The sequence below is a fragment of the Urtica dioica genome, chromosome 1, assembly GCF_054948205.1.
Source record: "Urtica dioica subsp. dioica isolate 48M chromosome 1, U.dioica_male_clone48M_v1_H2, whole genome shotgun sequence".
Lineage (NCBI taxonomy): Eukaryota > Viridiplantae > Streptophyta > Magnoliopsida > Rosales > Urticaceae > Urtica > Urtica dioica.
The window spans coordinates 14,780,329-14,800,455 of record NC_142756.1 but is presented as its reverse complement, the minus strand read 5'-3'; the positions used below and the strand labels follow the sequence as shown (position 1 = coordinate 14,800,455).

The 20,127-nt window shown below is 37.9% G+C and overlaps 4 protein-coding genes across 5 annotated transcripts; 1 reads left to right on the top strand and 3 right to left on the bottom strand.

Moving 5' to 3' along the window:
- Positions 1–1,530: 1,530 nt before the first annotated feature.
- LOC149407419 (beta-1,2-N-acetylglucosaminyltransferase II) lies at positions 1,531–3,478 on the bottom strand. The gene has a single exon (XM_089613652.1). The coding sequence runs from the start codon at positions 3,008–3,010 to the stop codon at positions 1,724–1,726; it is 1,287 nt and encodes a 428-aa protein (XP_089469778.1). The 5' UTR covers positions 3,011–3,478; the 3' UTR covers positions 1,531–1,723.
- Positions 3,479–3,847: 369 nt separating this feature from the next.
- On the bottom strand, positions 3,848–4,357 carry LOC149407418 (uncharacterized). The gene has a single exon (XM_089620098.1). It carries the CDS (start codon positions 4,355–4,357, stop codon positions 3,848–3,850), a length of 510 nt encoding a protein of 169 aa, XP_089476224.1.
- Positions 4,358–15,865: 11,508 nt separating this feature from the next.
- LOC149407417 (uncharacterized) lies at positions 15,866–16,720 on the top strand. Its single transcript, XM_089613630.1, has 3 exons — positions 15,866–16,152; positions 16,289–16,358; positions 16,445–16,720. Exons 1-3 carry the CDS (start codon positions 15,993–15,995, stop codon positions 16,587–16,589), a joined length of 375 nt encoding a protein of 124 aa, XP_089469756.1. The 5' UTR covers positions 15,866–15,992; the 3' UTR covers positions 16,590–16,720.
- LOC149407416 (SNF1-related protein kinase regulatory subunit beta-2-like) lies at positions 16,590–19,036 on the bottom strand. Of its 2 annotated transcripts, none has more exons than XM_089613610.1 (5): positions 18,715–19,036; positions 18,386–18,552; positions 17,961–18,145; positions 17,721–17,904; positions 16,590–17,114 (listed from the first exon to the last, which is right to left on the bottom strand). In XM_089613610.1, the coding sequence occupies exons 1-5, from the start codon at positions 18,716–18,718 to the stop codon at positions 16,791–16,793; spliced, it is 864 nt and encodes a 287-aa protein (XP_089469736.1). In that variant the 5' UTR covers positions 18,719–19,036; the 3' UTR covers positions 16,590–16,790. The 2 variants fall into 2 exon arrangements, with proteins under 2 accessions (XP_089469736.1, XP_089469744.1); XM_089613618.1 differs by having other exon boundaries at positions 17,721–17,880; positions 18,715–19,034.
- Between the last annotated feature and the right edge of the window lie 1,091 nt (positions 19,037–20,127).

The window sequence follows — 20,127 nt, the reverse complement described above, 5'->3', positions numbered from 1 at the left end:
CATTTGGGAGAAAATTTAGCAAATAAATACAAAATTCATCAACTCTCTATATTTTTGTATTAAAAAACACACAACGCGCAATCATTTTCACAAAAATTGAATCTGGATGTACGTTTCAATTCGATTTTCACAGAACAATAATAAATCTATGTTGTGGAGGCAGGTTATGAATGAGGCGAAGGAATCTTCACCGATCGCCGCCCAGTTGTCGAGGCACGGGATGTAATCCGAGCCCGCCGTCACGTTGCAGATCTCCCGAAACTCTCACTCTAAAACCCCTAATAATGGCGGCATCTCCCGAAACCCAGCTTCCCTCACCCGAAACCCTAACCTCCGACGAATCTCATCCCTCCGATCCCGCATTGGCCGCGCCGGAGAGAAGCGAAAGAGAGACTCCGACGACGGAGTGGCGGTGAACCTCGAGCCTCAGTCGCAAGCGAACCATCCTCTATGGAGGACCAGTCTGTGCTCCTTCTTCCGACGCCAACCCGGAGGCACGTGCGGCCACGGAGCAACCTGCCGATACACCCACAGCGAGGCCGAGCTCCGCCTCCGGCCCGACAACACTTGGGACCCGACCTTTGACCGAGCGAAGGAGCTCGCCAAAAAGTCCGACGAAGAAGAGGAAGCCGAGGAAGATGATAAGGTCATGATGACGGAGGCCGTGGTTTTGGATTTGGTTTTGGGGAATTTGAGTTTGGGATTGAAACGTGAGAGAGAGATAGGGTATTTTGAGGCAAAGGGTAATTCTGGAAACTCTATATAATTTGGGCTAGTTACCTAATAAACTAATAATTGGGCTATTATTTTAAAACCTCTATCTTCAAATGGCTAGTTCTTTATCAATCTCTTAGCAAAATAGCCAAAATTTCAACTTTTCAGCAAAGTAACCAAATTTACGTTTTCAAAATTTTTTTGACAACAAAGATTAAAATTTTTAACGATTATTATAAACAATTTATCACTCTAAAAAAAAATTTTGAAACCAGATTATTGCACATTTTGATTATTTCACTAAATTAAAATAAACATTAACTATTTTACAAAGTCATAGTTTTCAATTGGCTATTTAGCTATGTCACCCTTCAATTATTTACTTGATGACTTTTCGAACCCCAAGTTTTAGACTTTGATTTTTGCCATAGTGTAGAATACGTTCTAATGAAGTCAAATTATAAGAACATCATAAATCAGATTTCAAAACATCACAAGAACAACAAATTATACAAAAATAGAAATAAAAACATTTGCATTTTAAGTTCTTTTTTTTTTTTTTTTGTAAAGAACATTTGCCTTTAACTTGTGTCGCAAGTTAAAGAATCTCATTCCATTGATTCCATATAGTGAGCTCCTTTCAACTTCGTTATAACTTGTAACTTTGTAGTTACAGGCGTTACATCCGAAATCAATCTCAACAACCAATCAAAGTAGAACAAAAAAAAAAAAAAAATCTAATGTAAACAAAATTTCAATTCGTGTTTCAGAAAGAACCGACTAAACTAATCTCACCCACATTGAACATGCAATAAGGAACTCCACAGAAATCTGATATTTCCAACAAAACAATATGACACTAAAGAGTAGTATAGTACAACAACGTAACGCCTTTAAGTTATAACGTAATGTTAAAATTACACAATTGAGAGGGAAAACTAACCTAAATGCTTTTGATCTCACCTTACACATCAAGACTAATACCAAAAATGGAACCTTTTTTTTTCTCTCAACTCTCATCTGGGTTGTGATACATCCGAGAGAAGCTCAAGCACAATTCCCGGTCCCTCTCGTCGCCCCACCCGCCCCATCCCTTGAACCCGGCCTTGTAACCCGTTTGACCGTCGATCACACGGACAGCCCAGCCGGGCTCCACATTCACGACCCGATCCACGTCATCGACGTCGAAGCTCGCGGCCCCATCGTCTACGCACCCGCCACCTGTCCCCTCCCGCCCCTGGTGGAGCCCGCACTTGCCGAAGTGGACTGCGCTCGTCCGGGGCCCGCGCAGCGAGTACACGGGCCCGCCGAACGAGGGGTAGACCCGGGCCCACATCGTGATGTCCCAGTTGTAGTCGTCGAAGGAGCAAAACTCGGCGGCTTTCCCTCGAATCTTCCTCCAGACGGTGCGGTTGAAGGCGTAGCCCACGTTCCCCATCCGCTCCGCGACGAGGCAATCGCAGCGCTCGCCGCGGGACTTGACGTCGCTCGGGGCGAGATTGACGGCATAACAGTCCGGGCACTTCTCGGGCTTCAGGGAGATCAGACGCTGGAGGTTCCGATACGCGTTCGGGTACAGATAATGGTCCTCCTCGACGAACACCACGTGGCCCGGGGCTGAGCTCGTCTCGGCGAGCCCGTCCCAGACCGTGTTCATCATCCACCACCAGTGGTGCTTCAGCGACGTGATCTCCGGCGACCGGTGGTTCCCGTACTGGTCCGGGGTCCCGCGGCAGTTACCGTGGGCCTTCCCCTTGCAGTCCTCCGGGGAGGCTCCGGGGAAGGAGTTTGGGAAGAGGTGGGGCGAGAACGGGGCGAAGATCTGCTTCACTTGGCAGAACCGGATGGCTCGGACGATCTCCACCATCGGATCGAAATACCCGTCGTGGCTCACGATCAGGAGGGTCTCGCTGATCCCGGCGACTCGGGACAGGCTTTCGACGACCACTTTCAGGTACTGTGGTCTGTTGTGGACGTAGAGGACTATGGTGGTGTGGTCCGCGGCCAGATTTGGGTACAGATCTCGGTTCCGAGGAGGAAGTTGGTTCAGTTTCTCTAGTTTTAACGATAAGTCGTTTTGCTTTGGGAGATTAAGCTTCTTCTTCATCATCAATGTGTGGTTATAGTTATAGCTATACCATGTGTGTGTATCGTCGCTTCCTAAATCGATCGCTCCCGGGTTTGTGCTAAACACAAAAACCAGCAAGAAAACGCCTAATAGGGTGACTGAAACTACTGTTAAAAATCTACGGAGCGACGCTATGTCTTTCAATCGGGGTTTCTTCATCGTAGCCATTTCGATAGCAATGATAAATCAAAATACAGAGCAAGGAAATATATAAATAAATAAATGAATTACGAAATGGAAGGAACAAAAGAACCGAATCGACACAGTTGAGAACCGGTTGAGGTAGTTGAAAGACAAGTGTCGAAAGCCTCCATGGAAGCCAGGCTCAGATCCGCAGATGGTAAGAATCTGGGTTTGTGAAGAAATAAACGAGTCAGATTGGTTTTGTTTGTTCGAGTCTTTGAGATCGGTGGCGTTGGATTTACGAAGTCAACTGACTTTCTGGAGCGTGGAAGAGAAGATGATTTGAGAAGAGAAGAATTTGGAGTGAGAGATTGTGGAAGACTTTTTTTTTTTTTTTTTTTTTGTAAGTGTGTGCGTGTTTGAGTTCGGTTTGGTTTCTGAGCTGAAATCTAAGGACGTTTGGAAACTTCAACAAGGGACTCGTTTCTTGTTTTTGTTTTTGACTGCGAAGAAACTAAGACCAGTTGAGTGGTTATCTCCTGCAACGCGGTCTATTGTATAAACTCGGTTTGGTTCTCTTTCATTAGCCAATATCGTTTTGCTGGCTTCGTGTGGAACTGGAGTGTCAATTTCAGAGGTATATTTGTTATTTTATTTTTATTTCCTATTTCCCTTCCGAATGTTAAAAACATTACCAATTCTATAAATAATCCTTTTTTAGAAATTAATTTTTTACTATCAGAAATTTTTTTTTTTTTATTTTTAATGTATGAGAAGTGCTGGATAATCCCGGCCTTCCTCTTCTTTTTTTTTTTTTTTTTTTTTTGAAGGAAAGGCCTGGAAAAAAAAAACCCAAGGAAAAACTAGATTACGGCACTTCGGTCAAGACAATTCCGATAGCCTCTGGGGAAACAGAATCAGCCCAGAAAAATCTATCGGAAAATAAGAGGGCTTTTTTTTAGCCAGAATGTGCGCAACAATGTTACAAGCACGTGGAACAAAACAAAACTCAACAGAAATTAAAGACCCTGCCAACGAAAGCGCCTTATGGACCAACAAGCCTTCTTCTTTAGCCAATCGCTGTTCTCCGATTAAGAGCTGAACAGCCGTGTTGCAGTCCAACTGAACACGGATCTTGAGGCAGTTCATCTCCGAAGCCATGCGGAGACCTTCGAGGACTGCGGGGAGTTCTGCAATCAGCGGAGAAGAAGGTCTCCTCACCAGGGCAATGAAAGACCCCAACACCTTTCCTTCCGAGGATCGGATTACACCACCCGTGCCACGCCCTTCTCCATCCAACGGGAAAGCCGTGTCGACATAAACTGCCGTGATACCGATCGACGGAGGAGACCAACGTTCTCTACGAGGCGCACCAACACTCACCGAGGCCATTCTACACGTGGCTTGGCGGAATTCATCAAGGAAGTGGAGCGCGTAATTAACTTGCTGTCGGCGATCCACGTCTTCCGCAGTGAACCTCTTCGTTCCGTTCGTTCCAGCAAGACCAAGCCACCGCGACAAAGGCCTCAAAGTCGAGACGTGAGAGGAAGTCTTTCATGTGGATGAGAAAGGCGACGATGTCTCCCGTGAACGCTTTCTTGATCTTCTTCCACCAACCCATGATTTTCCAAATTTTCACGCTCACCTTACACCCCCACACTGCGTGGAAAATCGTCTCATTTCCGTCTTTACATCAAGATCATCAAGTATCAATCTTCATTCCCCAGCGCGCTAGGCTTTCCGTGGTAGGGAGCCAACTTTTCCCAGCTCTCCAAAGGAATACCCTCATCTTAGGGGGGATCTTGAGCTTCCAAATCCCCTCCCACCATCTATCCGTCACTCGAGGATCCGAAGAGCAAAACCTACCTAAAGCATCACGGGCCACCCGGTAACCACTTTTCACGGTATATTCGCCATCCTTCGTGAAATTCCAACACATCTCATCGGCCGCGGAGGGAGAAATGTAAGGGATCTTCATGACTTCTTCGACGTCCTCCTCTACTAGAACTTCCTAAAGAAGCGGAATATTCCAATCTCCTCCCAGGAGTTTAAGATCCGTCACTTTCATGCCTACCGGAATGAGATTCGGCTCCCGTACCGTGAAACCGGACGACCTCGGCTTCCAATGCTCCGTCCTCGCATCCACCGAATCCCCGGAACCTATTCTCCATCTAGTTCCCGTCACAATAAGAGCCCGGCCACACATAAGCCATCTCCACGTACTCGAGGCGCAATTCATGTTTTTCATCGAGAGAATATTCGAGTTCGGAAAATAGCAAGCTTTTAGCACCCGAGTCGCCAAGGAGGAGGGCTATCTCAACACCCTCCAAAAACCTTTAACAACAAGGCTTGATTGAAGTTTGTGAGGTTCCGGAAACTCACCCCCCCCCCCCCCCCCCCCCCCTTCTTCTTTTTGGGAGCAAAGTCGTTCCTAAGTACCCCAATGAGTCTTTCTTTTTTCTTCGGTGCTACCCCACCAAAAATTAGTCACCATTTGGTGGAGCTCACCTATGCGGTGTTTAGGGAGGATGAAACAACTCATAACATAGTTAGGGATAGCTTGAAGAACAGCTTTTATAATCACCTCTTTGTCAGGGAAAGAGAAAAAGGACCCCTTCCAACCTCTAACTTTCTTCCAAACCGTTCTCGGATGTAGCTAAACACTTCGGCTTTGCAACGCCCCATAGTCATAGGAAGCCCCAAGTATCTTTTGTGGCCCTTCGTGGACTTCACACCGAGGATTCTAGCCAAAATCTCTCCTTCTTCCTTCTTTATGTTCTTACCGAACCACACCTCCGACTTGTCTTAGTTGATGACTTGACCCGAAGCTCGAGCATAAACTCCAAGGCAATTACGGACCTTTACACTCTCTCTAGCTTTGGCCGTGAAGAATATGAAGCTATATCATCGGTGAAGAAGAGATGGGTGACGGACACCCTCGAGGAGCCGAAAATAAGCCCGGAGATTCGTCCTCTCTCCTCCGCATTTCGGAACAACGCGGAAAGACCTTCAGAACAAAAGAGGAAGAGGAACGGGAGAGAGGTCGCCTTGACGTAGCCCACGATGGGGAAGAATGTTGCCTTTCACCTTACCGTTTACAATGAACGCGAATCTCACCGATCTAACGCACTTCATAATCAAACGAACCCACTCATGAGCATAACCGAGCCTAGTCATGACCGCCTTAAGGAAATCCCATTCTACTCGATCATAGGCCTTTGACATGTCAATCTTGAGAGCTCCACATTTTTTGTTGCCAAAACGCCCTCTTCTCGTCGTGTGAAGCCCTTCAAAACCAATGGTAACATTGTCTAATATTTGTCTCCCCCCAACAAAGGCACTTTGGTTCTCCGATATAGCCCCGTCCATAGTCCGTCGAAGCCGATTCGCAATGCATTTGGATATGGCTTTGTAGATGACATTGCATAGGCTTATAGGCCGAAACTCCTGGATCTCCGTTGGGTTTTTACTTTCGGGATAAGGAACAAGACCGTATCATTGAGGGTGCCTAGCTCGTCTCCGTCGTTGAGGACTCCGAGACACACCTTCGTAACACTATCTCTTACCGTATTCCAATACTTTTGGAAAACGAGGCTGGGAATACCATCCTTCCCCGGGGCCTTGGAAGGCTCTATTCCGAAGAAGGAGGTCCGAACCTCCTCCGCCGTGAAGCTTCGCAAGAGGTCCCGGTTGGTCTCGGTGGTAACAATCGGAGCAAAACAACTAGTCACTTTTTCCACACATCTCACTTGGGGGTTAGAGGAAGTGAAAATGTTATGGAAATAGCTAGAGATAATACCTTCGATCCCATCTTGGTTGTCGATCCACGTTCCTACGTCGTTTCGGAGGCCCGTGGTGAGATTTTTCCTCTTCCAGATCGACGCCTTGCGGTGAAAGAAAGTAGTGTTTAGGTCTCCACTTCGGAGCCACGCGATCTGGCTACGTTGTCTCCAATAAGTGTTTTCTTTTTCCAAGAGGGTGTTAATGTTGGAATTGATCTAGGGTTTAAGAAAAAGTTTAACGCTTCGTTAAGCGGCGGAATTTTAAAAATTTTCTTTTTAAGTAAAACTAGTTTTTACTAACCTAGACAAGAGCATGTACATGTAAATAAAAACTAATATGAGCTATTAAAGTTACTAACCTTTCTTGAAGCTTGAACCTTGTAGAAGCTTTTGGAAAGTTTGCGACGCTCGTCTCCCCTCGCAGCACGTCTCTCTTCCTTTCCTCGGCACCTCGAGCAACCACGAAAGTTTCTATCACTAAATCACTCGAAAAGAAGGAATCAGTGAGTGGGCACTTTTAAACACTACGACTTGAGAACGAGTCTCGAAGTCGCAGAGCTAAACACTAGGTCGAGTGAGGACCTAGGTGCCAAGACAAGAAATAATCGAAAATATAAACTAGAGAGAGAGAGAGGAAGGGGCGGCCAAGTCTAGAGAGAGAAGCTCTCAATCTCTAAAACTTTGCATGAATGAAAAGTGTGGAATGAGGCTCCTATTTATAGGAGAGGTTTCACCTTCAATAAGGTAGTTTCCTCTTCTATAGAATATCACATATTCATGAGCCAATTTCCCTTTTCCTTCAAAGAGTCACACGCCCAAGACCAAGCAAGTAAGTCCTTGGATTTGTTTCCTCTTTTATTTGCTTCTCTCTTGATCCTTTTGGGCGCCTACCATGTTTTCCCCTTAGGGGAAATTTGTTTCCTCTTTTTCTTTTGGCAAGTATCTTAATACATTTATGCACAAAATAATGTCTATTTCTCTTAGGTATTTGGGCGCCTATAGCATTCTAGAATAGGCTTCTAGAAGCTTTTCCATTTGTTCATAACAACATGAAAAAGGCCCATTAAGAATTTTCAATAAAATTCTTATGAAACGAAATTAATTCACAAGGCCCAATTAATCATATTATGGCCGAGTGACATTAAGTCATCAAATGAACTTGTCAAAATTTATTGACATCCATTTCATCCATATGTCTCAAAAGACAAAAATACCCTTTCGACAATTTTCGTTCTTGTTTTGACTTAGCTTCCAGTTTAACAATTCCTATCGATGTGATTCGTGACAGTGACCTCATGGACCCAAATGAACAAAGCTTTAGCTAAACACTTGGACTCAAAAGTTCACAAACCTTTTCCAAGTTTAGCTTAATGCCAACTGACTCCACTAAAGAGCTGACACTGAAAATCTCTCCGTTCAAATGAATTTATTTTCTACTCAAGAATTCGACTTAATTATGATGAGCGGATCCACTGAATATTATCTATGTTTACCCTTCATGAATGTCATCAGCTAGTCGGGATTTACTAAATTACCATTTTACCCTTCTAGCTGTTATTTCCTCAACTCCTTTGTCGCTTGTGAATAAGTTAGAAACAATGTATTGACGAGGAGCTAACAAGTCACATTGTTTCATCCAAAAGAGTCAGGACTCAATTTGGACACTGGCCAGTTCATTTATTCACACTCCAAGGAACAAAGCATGAGGTGACATACATTGCATTTCAGCAATCTTGTACATGAATTCCATATCTATGAGAACTTCACAAAGTTACTCATGACAGACTCACAACTTAGTACTTCACCAATAGGCCTTGTTCGGAATCACATAGTGAGTCCGAACTTTGACTTTCTCAAATGAGAATACTAAGGTGTGAAATGGCATGTCTCATTTCAGGATTAAGGTAAGCATGATGCAATTCATACATAGTGACTTCGAGACATAAGAGGTTAAATGGTTTGTTCTTATCTTGTCTCTAGAAGTGCACTGGTCAATTCAGTACCTTCGGAAGATACCTAGAAGAACTATAGAGTTCCTAACTCTCAATGCCTCATAACCAGACATCATAGATTCTTCTAACAATCATACTAAGGTCAATAGTCCTTTGACCCTAAGATTGCGAATATATCGTTTTAAGCAAACTACGAAGAGTTTGTTCATGCAAATCTACATTTGTCTCTTCGTAAGTTGTTAAGTTTGTTTATGGACTAAAAGACTATGGTTTTATCATAAAGCTTCAAACAAAGAAAGAATGAATGAACGTTTCAACTTTATTAATGAATGAATAGGCAATTACAAGCAAGAGTCTTCGTAAGACTATATGACATCAAATGTACATAAATAGACACTACTACTCTTCTTGTGGGCACCATTGACAACAGTTAAGTCTCTTTTCTTCACGCGAAGTCTTCTCGGCATCGAAGTTCGCGAACAGAGAGTTGAGCTTGTCAAGAAGCGCCCGTTGCTGCTCTATGTTTCTCCGGAGTTCCCGGAATTTGGTGCGGCCCCAACACAAGAGCTTTGGAGCATTTCCCCACAGCCGATCGGGTTTCCCTTCCAAATATTAAAAACATTACCAATTATATAAATAATCCCTTTTTTAGAAATTAATAGTTTATTATCATTTTTTTAATATATGAGAAGTGCTCGATAATCCCCCGACCCTCCTCTTTATTGTGAATTAACATAAACGCCTATAACTATTTTTAGGTCTACCTTCTACCGGAAAAAATTCGCAAGATTAAAACTTTGTATTATAGTAGATTGATAAGATAGTGGAAATGGACTTGGATAGTAATTTTCAAACATACGAAAAATAGCATGTCTAAATTTTTTATAAATAATATATTTTAAATATGTTAATAATTATTTTTCTTGTTGTTTATCGATGTTTTTAAAAATTTATTAGAATTGATTACCTTTGTTGATAGTATACAGCTTTATTTAAAAAAATAATCATCAATAAAATGTTACCATTTGAAAAAATAATATATTTAAAAGGATTTAAAAAAGCGTTATTTTAAAAATATCGAAAAATAAAAAGAATACTGTTTGAATAATTTTTGTCAATAATAAAGATAGACAGGAAAAAGAACGTGATTATATCGACCTATTTATACCAACTTTAGCTTTTATATTAAGAAAGTCGTCGAAGCTTTATCGTCTCCAGCGACTGCATCGACAACGATGACTGCCGACAACGATGATTTGAGTTTCTGTGTTTCTTATTTCTGAATTTAGTCTTCCGAATTAGTATATACAGTAGTTTTTGTTGGTGTAATCAACCATCCACTTTAGACCTTTGCACTCACCTCTTATTGGGCTAACTTGTGATGATCTCTCCATCTTGTATCACCCAAAGTTTATTCATTTCCTAATATTGAGCTCTTTATTAATGCCCAATAAAAAACATTTAAGTCTAATTGTTCACTTGCTAAACTCTTACTTACATTTGCTATTTATAGTTACTCTTCTCTCTAAAACTATTATTCATTTCCTATGTGGGATTATTTTTCCAAGCTTGAGTGCTTAAACTTGTACACTCTATTTTTTTTATAGAAAAATTACACGGACTAACCAACTTCAAATGTTGAAATTGCATTATAGCTAACGTTTCAATATTCTTTACTAACTAGCCAACTTGATGACGTGGCAATAAATCTATTTTTTGGCTTACCGATTATATCCTTGTTAATTGTTTATTTGATTTGTAAAAAGAAAAAAAAACTTTCAAATTAATAAAAAATCAATAGTCTTAAATACACTCCGACAATCTATTTTGAATTATCTCTCTCTCTCTCTCTCTCTCTCTCTCTCACACACACACACACACACACACACACGAACCCTAATTTTCATATTTATTTCAAAGCACAAACAAGATCTTATGTGGCCGTCTCTTGCTAGAAACAATCATATTTGTGCTCCTCGCGGTGTCGATAGTGCGGGCATAGACATATTCGCAGAACTTGTGCACAAGGATCAAGATCCGCTCTGTATCCGATGATGCGAACCTCTCTTTCACCGGAACCAGAACAAAATTGCTGATGATCTGCGTTCCTCCGACGATCCCGATCTCTCTCGTCACTCAAGATGTTCGTGGTGAGCGTCAGAGCGATCGTGGTCGGGCTCATTAACCAACCAGCTCTCAAGCACATGAAGAAGAAGGGTTGACCGTAGTGTCAAATCGAACGATGTAACGTTCGTCGGAGACTTCAATGCAGGCTGCCAAGGGAGGAGGAGAAATTCGTGTTAATTCGTGGTAGGACGGTCAGTGTTAATTCGTTTAGCATTAATTCAAGTTAATTTTTGTTAATTCGTTTAGCGTTCTTGAGTGTTTGTTATTGGTTTTGTCCAATCGTGTTTTTTAGAGTTTATGCCGGTCATGCTTTTTTGTGTTTATGTTCGGCTGTGTTGATTTTTGTTGATTAATGTTGGTTTGAAATTAGTGTTGATTTTTGTTGATTTGAAATTATAGTTGATTTGCATAATTAGTGTTGATTTGTGTTAGATTGTGCTGTTGAAAATGTCGGACAATGAAATTATTCACATTAAAGAAAGAAACCCCTAAAGAAATTATTCTGTTGATTTTTGTTGTTTGTTGTTAGTCTAGTAATTATTGTTGGTTTGAAATTAATGTTGAAATTAGTTGTGATTTCGGTAGAAATTAGTATTTATTTATGTTGATTTGAAAATTAGTATTGGTTTGTGTTAATTTGTGTTGATTTGAATTTAGCGTTGAATGTCTTATGGAATCTGTTAATTTGTGTTGATTTGTTGTTAAATCTGTTAACTTGTGTTGATTTCTATTGATTTGAAAATTAGTATTGATTTGTGTAAATATGTGTTTATTCGTATTAATTTCGATTTTTATTTGTAGGAGAATTGATGACTTTGTGTCTCCGGTCGGAGAATTAGCGGTTCGAGACGAATCAACAATGAAGATCGGCGGAATATTGCATAAGTTGACTTAGCGTTGAAGACCGGCGGTGAAGATCTCGTAATATCTAAGAAATTTTTTTAATCTATTAATGAAACAGTTATTTATTGTAATATTTTTAATTAATTTATTTATTTTTGTCAACTAATTAATATTCGGTAACCCCTCATTTTAAATGAAGGGTATTATTGTCTCTTCAATTTGATTTATGTGATTTATTGGCTATTGTACAAAATAAACTTAACGTTGGTTATTTTGACAATTTTATGTTTCAAATTGGCTATTATACTCAAACTCCTTTTTTTTTACAAGCGTTACATACTTCTGAATTATATTATGTTTATTTGATTAATTATATTTTCATTTCATTAATACATTTTTTTCAGGTTTATTTGAATTTTTTTTTTGCAGTTTTTTTTTTTTCAAAATTATTATGTGAAGTCATTTAATTATTTACCTGATGGCTTTTCGAATCCCAAGTTTTAGACTTTGATTTATTGCCATACAGAAGAATACGTTCAAATGAAGTCAAATTATAAGAACATCATAATTCAGATTTCAGAACATCATAACAACAACAAATTATACAAAAAATAAATAAAAAAAACATTTGCCTTTAAACTTTTTTTTTTTTGTAAATAACATTTGCCTTTAAACTTGTGTTGCAAGTTAAAGAATCTCCATTCCATATAGTGAGCTCCTTTCAACTTGGTTATAACTTGTAACTTTGCAGTTACGGGCGTTACATCCGAAATCAATCTCAACAACCAATCAAAAAAAAAAAAAATCTAATGTAAACAAAACTTCAATTCGTGTTTTCAGAAAGAACCGACTAAACTATATTCACTCACATTGAACAAGCAATAAGGAACTCCGCAGAAATCTGATATTTCCAACAAAACAGTATGACACTAAAGAGTAGAGTGTAGTACAAACAACAACGTACGTAACGCCTTTAAGTTATAACTTAATGTTAAAATTACACAATTGAGAGAGAAAACTAACCTAAATGCTTTTGATATCACCTTTCACATCAAGACTAACACCAAAAAAAGAACCTTTTTTTTTTTTTTTTTTTTTTTTTTTTTCCCTCTCAAATCTAGTCTGGGTGGTGATACATCCGCGCGAAGCTCAAGCACAATTCCCGGTCCCTCTCGTCTCCCCACCCGCCCCATCCCTTAAACCCGGCCTTGTAACCCGTTTGACCGTGTTTGACCGTCGATCACACGGACTGCCCAACCGGGCCCCACATTCGCGACCCGGTCCACGTCATCGACCTGGTCCACATTATTTATATTTGTTATTTTTCCGGTGCCTGCCTATAATGGTAACTAAAAGTCCATCATACCGCAGTATCTCCACACCTCCACTATCTATGAATCATGACGTTTTTTTTTTTTTTTTTTAATTTCCCTTCCAAATATTAAAAACATTACCAATTATATAAATAATCCTTTTTTAGAAATTAATATTTTTTATCAGATTTTTTTGTAATATATGAGAAGTGTTCGATAATCCCCCGGCCCTCCTCTTTACTGTGAAATAACATAAACGTGTGCCTAAAACTATTTTTTGGTCTACCTTCGAAATTCTTGCTAATTTACTTCCAGAAGACATATAAACATTATTCTAAGATAACGCAATTACGAAAATCATAAAGAGAATAGTGTATTGCGAAGAGTAATTACATCGATATGATCTAATTACGAATTATAGTGGACTGATAAAATAGTGGAAATGGTCTTGGATAGTATTTTTAAAACATACGAAAATAGCATGTCTAATTTTTTTTATTATTATAAATAATATATTTTAAATATGTTAATAATTATTTTTCTTGTTGTTTATCGATGTTTTTAAAAATTTATTAGAATTGATTACCTTTGTTGATAGTTTACAACTTTATTTACAAAAAAATAATCTTCAATAAAATGTTATTATTTGAAAAAATAATATATTTAAAAGGATTTTAAACAAGCGTTATTTTAAAAATATTGCAACTAAAAATAATATACTGTTTGAATACTTTTCTAATAAAGATAAGCAGGGAATACAAAGTGATTATATTACCTATTTATACCAACTTTAGCTTTTATATTATGAAAGTCGTCTCTCTTTTTCTTTACGTTTCCTTTTTCTTGTTTATTGATGATAAAACTTCATCAATGGCTGGACCCTCCATTTAATGGTCATTATTATCGTTTTTATTTTTTCTCTATTTTTTTTTATCCAAACTAAGTGATGTGATTAGTCAGCGTCATGACAATTCTGAATTCATTTCCCATGATTCTTCCCAAATCACAAGGGAAGTGATATTTCGAGCATCTCCATGACAACTTTAGTTGCACGATAATGACATGAATGACATCTAATATGGTATATCCATTAAAATCAACAACAATAAAAGAGAAAATTAGACACAGTTTCTTTTTTTGGCACCAATACCATGAAGACCATTATTTTATTATTTTTGAATAAAAAATATAACAAATATGAACCCAACGGCCACTACAAATAAAGTGAAAAATAAAATAATATTATAGTTGACACTTTTAAAAGTTGTTAGTAAATCTGGCAATCGGCATGACACATAAGAAGGAATGTCTTTTGTACACTGTAACATACATCACGGAAGAAATAATTTTTATATATCAGATGTCAAATAAAAGATGTAAAAGAATGTTATAATTAAATATTATTATAATAATGATGCGACAAAAGTTGACGACTTTTGGCATTTTGGCATTCGAGATGCTCTAACTTTCAAAAGAAATTTTAGACACCAAAGTATATTAATAAGCTAAGTAAAACAACCCTATAAAAGCAAGTAGCACTAAGAGGCGGTTATGACAAGGTAGTCATGACACTTAACTCAATGGAATATTTCGAGAGAATAATATTTCGCGGTTATGATAAGCTAAACCCTTATTGGTTAATGATGACTCGTGGGCTTGAATCGGATCGGGGGAGTGGGCATAACCCATCATCTCCCAAGTGTCGTTTTTATCAGATTTTTTTTAAGCTTGCATAAAACGACGCTACAACAATCAATGTAATAAAATCCCACGTCTTTAACAAGAATATAAAATGTTTCTCGAATGTTGATACAGTATAGCATAGTGACTGACTATTTCGTGATACGTATATAAGAATATAAGGTAATCAATATACCATGTATGAATGACTACAAATTGATTTCAAGGAAGTGAAATCAAATATGAAAAATCGTGTATGAAGAAGACGTGAGAGTTTTGGTGGTTGACGAGCAAGAATCAAGAATGAGACCACACATTGATGGTTTTAAAAGATTGATTTTTATATTATTATTATGAGAGAGAGAGAGAGAGAGAGAGAGAGAGAGAGAGAGAGAGAGAGAGAGTTTTATTATTTATTATTAGAGAAAGTGAGAGAATATTGAGGATTTTTTTTAGGGTATTTTTCGTGTCAGTGGAAATTCAAACTGACGATTTCTACTTAACAAATGGTGTGAAATTACTAGTAAATCAAGTTAGATATCACATAAACAAAGAGTTTAACGACTTTTTTTGAACGAAAATGAAAAGAAGATGCATATAAATTTATATTTTGCAGTTAATGCGTAAAATAATAAATCTGTGGATTGTAGTTTGAAGATGGCATAGAAAGATGGACCTATTGAATAACAATTAGTCAGTTTCTCAAAATAAATATAAATTAATTTTGTTTGAGATGGTTTCACAATTTAATGGGCAGTCTACTGAGGCAAAATTCTGGAACATAGCAACATTGATGCCGTATGTCAAATTCTTTTACATCAAAAAGAAAATAGTTAATTATACGTATTTCAGATCATACATAAGTAAAACTGATTCAAAACTAGAAATTATGGCCTCTCTCTTATCTCGTGAAGCAGTGACTCAATCAACATGGCATAGGTTTAGTTTAGTCACTATATTACTTGATATTTATATATCAACCAAAGTTTTGGTTAAAAGTAATCTAGTTCCATAAAAAAAAATTATTTGACACATGAATCAATAATTTAGTATCCGATAAAAATAAGCTAAAAATAGAGAGAGAAAAATAGAGTTAAAAAAAGTTAGGTATACGAAAGTAGGGATTTAAAAGAGGAACAATACATTCAAAAGAAGACAACCAGGCTTTCAATATTATCAAGGAAAAGAAACAATCACTTGGTCATAACCTGGATATAGATAAGGTTGGTAAATTTTACAAATAAATACCATCCATATATCTAATACCACATTACATATATACATGTGATGGTCCAGTCATGGGCAAAGAGAGACTTCAAGTCCCACAAAAATGGCTGCCAAGTTGATTCTCTCTTCTTCCACCCCGACCAAACTATTCCAACTCCCACACTCTTCACCATCACTGCTTCCTCTTCCTCTCTCTCAACCCACCACATTCTCACCAAAGAGAAGAAGAGCCAATAATGGTTTCAAGATTCATGCCCAACTAGGTTCTAAATCTTGACTTTTTTTTTTTATTTTTGTTGTCAAATACTTGAGTTGATCTAAATATCCTGTGAAGCCAGTCAGTCAATCTGTTATATATTTTTTTATTATTATTTTTTAATGTATTATGGATATACATAGGTGGTGGAGACGAAGAGGGAAAGAAAGACGAGAAGAAGAAATTCATCACCAGGGAACAAGAGCCAGAACAGTATGCAAATAGTTTCCATTTCCTCTTTTAGTATTTCCAAATTTTTTTTTTTTTTTTTTTGGTGACAAGAATTGATTAGTGTGTAGGTATTGGCAAACAGCAGGTGAAAGGGAGGGTGAGAATCCAATGAAAACACCACTTCCTTACATAATCATTTTTGGCATGTCAACACCATTTGTGATCTTAGCCATCGCCTTTGCCAATGGCTGGATCAAGGCTCCGATTCGCTGATTTCGATTTAATGAGCCCTCACCTTTTTATTCAGATTCAGATAAATCTCTGTTTGTATGACGAGTTCCTCATACATTATGAATCAAATACTTGATTGATTCCTCTTTTATACTTGAATCTTGCTTCAGTCATTTCTTTCTTTCCTTCTTTCTATATATATCAGTTACAATATCGGTTACCACACCAAACACCTGAGTTGTTTCATCTAGAAGGCTTGTATAACACCATTGTAACGTACTTTTTGCGAAACCTACTCGTGGAACGGAGCGCTAAGAACCGTGTCTCGGCGTGGGTCTGGATGAACAAATGATTGAGGTGTTGAGGCTCTGGCAATGAGGGCATTTGGCTGTCTGAGGAGGTCGATGTAGAGGGCTCGTTTGGGACCGCGAATTGTACTTGTGGTGGTGCTTCTGGCGGAAGCTTACTGTAATCATACTCGCTCATTGGTTCGTTGTTGTAGCTCGAAGGAGGGGACTCAGGGGTTTCAAATTCCCATAGGTGTTTTGGCAATTCCGACTCGCTTTCCTGACAAATACACACAAATGCAGACCAAATTTATGAGCGGAGCATGACTTCGATTTTTTGAAACCATATTTGAGTTACTATCAAAGGTTATTATGATGATGTTTGATTACTTTCAAATCTAAGTACGTTATGAGGAAATAAGTCATAGAGGTTTGGCTAAATATCCCACATCAAGAAGGAAGGAAGGCGAAGGGACTTGACAAGATTATATAAGTTATGAGTTAATCCTCTTTTTTCTAGTTGATTTCGAAATTAAACATCAGTAATTTTTTTTTACAATCAAAGAACAAGGACATTTGATAGGTCTTGAATTTGAGGCGAAATGAAGTTTTCATCTCCCAGCTCTATTACCCCTGCACTCTATTACAATTAGTATGCCTTTCTTATATCATAATAGCCTTCATTTATAGTCTAACAATGTTAAACTATTCTATTTTAATCAACAACGACAGCAACAACTTACAAAAGACTATCTAAGGCCTAAGATAATAAACCTTGTGCAAGTTTTATTCTATTCCAAGCTCCATTTCCAATGAACTCATTCCAAGCGTAAGAACAACAAGGTTGTGCAGCGAAAGAAACTATATGATGAGAAATAATATTTACCCGTAAGTCCAGAACATTGTAAGCACTGCCCGAAGCATCAGACCAGGGCAAGTCCGGAGCGCATCTCAAATAGCCATCGACGATGAAGAGGTATTGATATTCACCTGGTGGAAGTGCCTTGGTGACGAAGAAACCGTTGACTCCTCTACACAACTGATCTCTGAACACAAATTCACAAAATGTCCTGTATTGAAATAAGCTAATAACTCTTTTAAAACATTAGCCTCTTTCTTTTGGTACCTAGTTTCCCAATTGTCCCACGAGCCTGTTACCGCGACTTGATTTCCTCCGAGGCTCCACGGGAGCTTTACGTGGATCAAGGCTTCACTTTCTACAACAAGGTTGTTGTTGTACATTGGGTTTCGTAGATGTGATCGATTTTGAGGTTGGATCGGCGATTGTCTTTTAGCCGGTCCTATAAGGTTCTGGAAAAAAATGCATATGAAAGGAATGATATACTATAAAGATTTATGGCAGAGTAGAGTCACAAAACAAGCAGCATGGTTATATTATGCACCAAAATATCTAGAAGACACAGAGAGGTTTTCATGAATTTGTTCTTCTTCCCTTTGTTAGGTCTACTCAGTTTCTTATTCTTCATGAACTTGTATGCTTATCTAACAAGTGACTGTCGAAAAACGAAGAAAAAAAAAAACAGAACTCACATGATCAGCGTCAGTAAAGAGATGTGGCTGAAATGTCTCTGATTGAGACAAGGGTTGTGAGGATTCCCAATCTAGTGAAGACCCTAAAAATCCATCTGAGTTAGTCTCAAAGCTTTTAGACCCAGATGTACCTTCGCCGCCATTTCCACCTATAGAATCACCCATCACTTGGGAAAAAAAAAAAAAAATCCAATTATCAACTGAGAGAGAAAGAGAGAAAAGACATGTTGACATGTTTTTTTTTTTTTTTTTTTTTTTTGAGGAAAACATGGGTTTTCTTTCTTATACTTGGTTTTCCTCTTTAGATTGGAATTGGATTATGAACATACCCATCTGTGTAAATGATTTTGAAAAGCGCAAGAAACCGAACAGAGGATTGATCGGAGTGAGTGTAATTGCATTGTATTCTTAGCTCAGCTTTAACAAAAAGCTTTTTTTTTTTTTTTTTTTTTGACAAAACTAAATTCAATAAATTTATACAAGAATGAATGACCAAAGGGAAAAGTGCAATTTGTTTCTCTCTCTCTCTCTCTCGCTAAACTCTAGGTTGCAAAAACAAAGGTAAGTGCATCATAAAAACAGGGAATAGATTCTCCAATGAATTTGGAAGATCCTTCTATTAGAGTAATAATGTTGGCACTTTGCAAAAACAAACTCTTTCCTTTGCTTTTTAACCGTCTACTCTCTACTCTTGTCCCTCAACCACTTGAAGGCTGCCACGTCATCCCAACAAGCTCCCTAAAATTACTGAATCAGCCTTTTGTTTGTTATTTTTTTTTATTTTTTATTTTTTGGACGGACGTACTTGGCTGAGAGGCTAGCTAAATGCTTTTTCTTCAAGGTGACAACAAAGCCCGATTACCTGTGGGAAAAGCCAACATAAATAAACAATTTTTTTTTTTTTTATCGGACATTAATAAACAATTAACCATTTACTTATTTTGATAAAAAAATTAACCATTTATTTTTATTTTTATGGAGATAGAAGGAGAAATTAGGAATTCAGGGAACAGCATAATTGATGTGGAATATAATATATTTTATTTATTTATTTTATAGCATTTTATATACCTCTATTATGTGCCTCTAATACCATTAGGAAATAATGCTGTCTTCTCTTGTTGTTAATTTTGTACTATACTTTATCATGGAACTGCCAAGTGCTGTATAATGTCGTTTACTTATTCATCTGTAAACACTAAAAAATATAAAGGATCTTATCACAAAAACATAAAATAAAATACTTGATCTATGCAATCATTATCTTTGTAAGAGGGTCAAATTGTTGGCTTTTTTAGATATAAGATATAAGTACGTAAGCGCATGATTAGTTATAGCTTTATGATAGTATAATGGGCATTAACATATGGTCAATACACGCCAAGGATTGCTCTCAGAATCTCAGATTATTGTTAAACGCACATATTATACAGCATATATATATATATATATATATATAATCATGGAGTAACAGAGTATTCTTATAAATTATGGTTAAATATTTATGGAATTGTGGACAAAGGATTCTCGGAAAAATGAAGACGTAGAAGCAAACAATTGTTTGGTTTCGAATGAAGGAATAATTATATGGATTAAATATATATGTATATCTATGTATATGCATATATATATATATATATATATATATCTAACAACGTAACCATTTTGAAACTTGGTTTTTTGTTTCTAGCACACGTTTGGTAAATTTTTTAATCTAGCCATTTACTGAAATTTACGACTAT

Excerpts from the sequence above, each read along its gene's own strand:
- LOC149407419 (XM_089613652.1), bottom strand. The coding sequence starts at position 3,010 with ATGGCTACGATGAAGAAACCCCGATTGAAAGACATAGCGTCGCTCCGT.
- LOC149407416 (XM_089613610.1), bottom strand. Across the intron at positions 18,146-18,385 it reads TCTTTACTGACGCTGATCAT|AACCTTATAGGACCGGCTAA; the intron begins GTGAGTTCTGTT and ends ATTTTTTTCCAG. Across the intron at positions 17,905-17,960 it reads TGGGACAATTGGGAAACTAG|GACATTTTGTGAATTTGTGT; the intron begins GTACCAAAAGAA and ends ATTTCAATACAG.
- LOC149407418 (XM_089620098.1), bottom strand. The coding sequence starts at position 4,357 with ATGGCCTCGGTGAGTGTTGGTGCGCCTCGTAGAGAACGTTGGTCTCCT.
- LOC149407417 (XM_089613630.1), top strand. The coding sequence starts at position 15,993 with ATGGCTGCCAAGTTGATTCTCTCTTCTTCCACCCCGACCAAACTATTC. Across the intron at positions 16,153-16,288 it reads CAAGATTCATGCCCAACTAG|GTGGTGGAGACGAAGAGGGA; the intron begins GTTCTAAATCTT and ends GGATATACATAG. Across the intron at positions 16,359-16,444 it reads AGGGAACAAGAGCCAGAACA|GTATTGGCAAACAGCAGGTG; the intron begins GTATGCAAATAG and ends ATTAGTGTGTAG.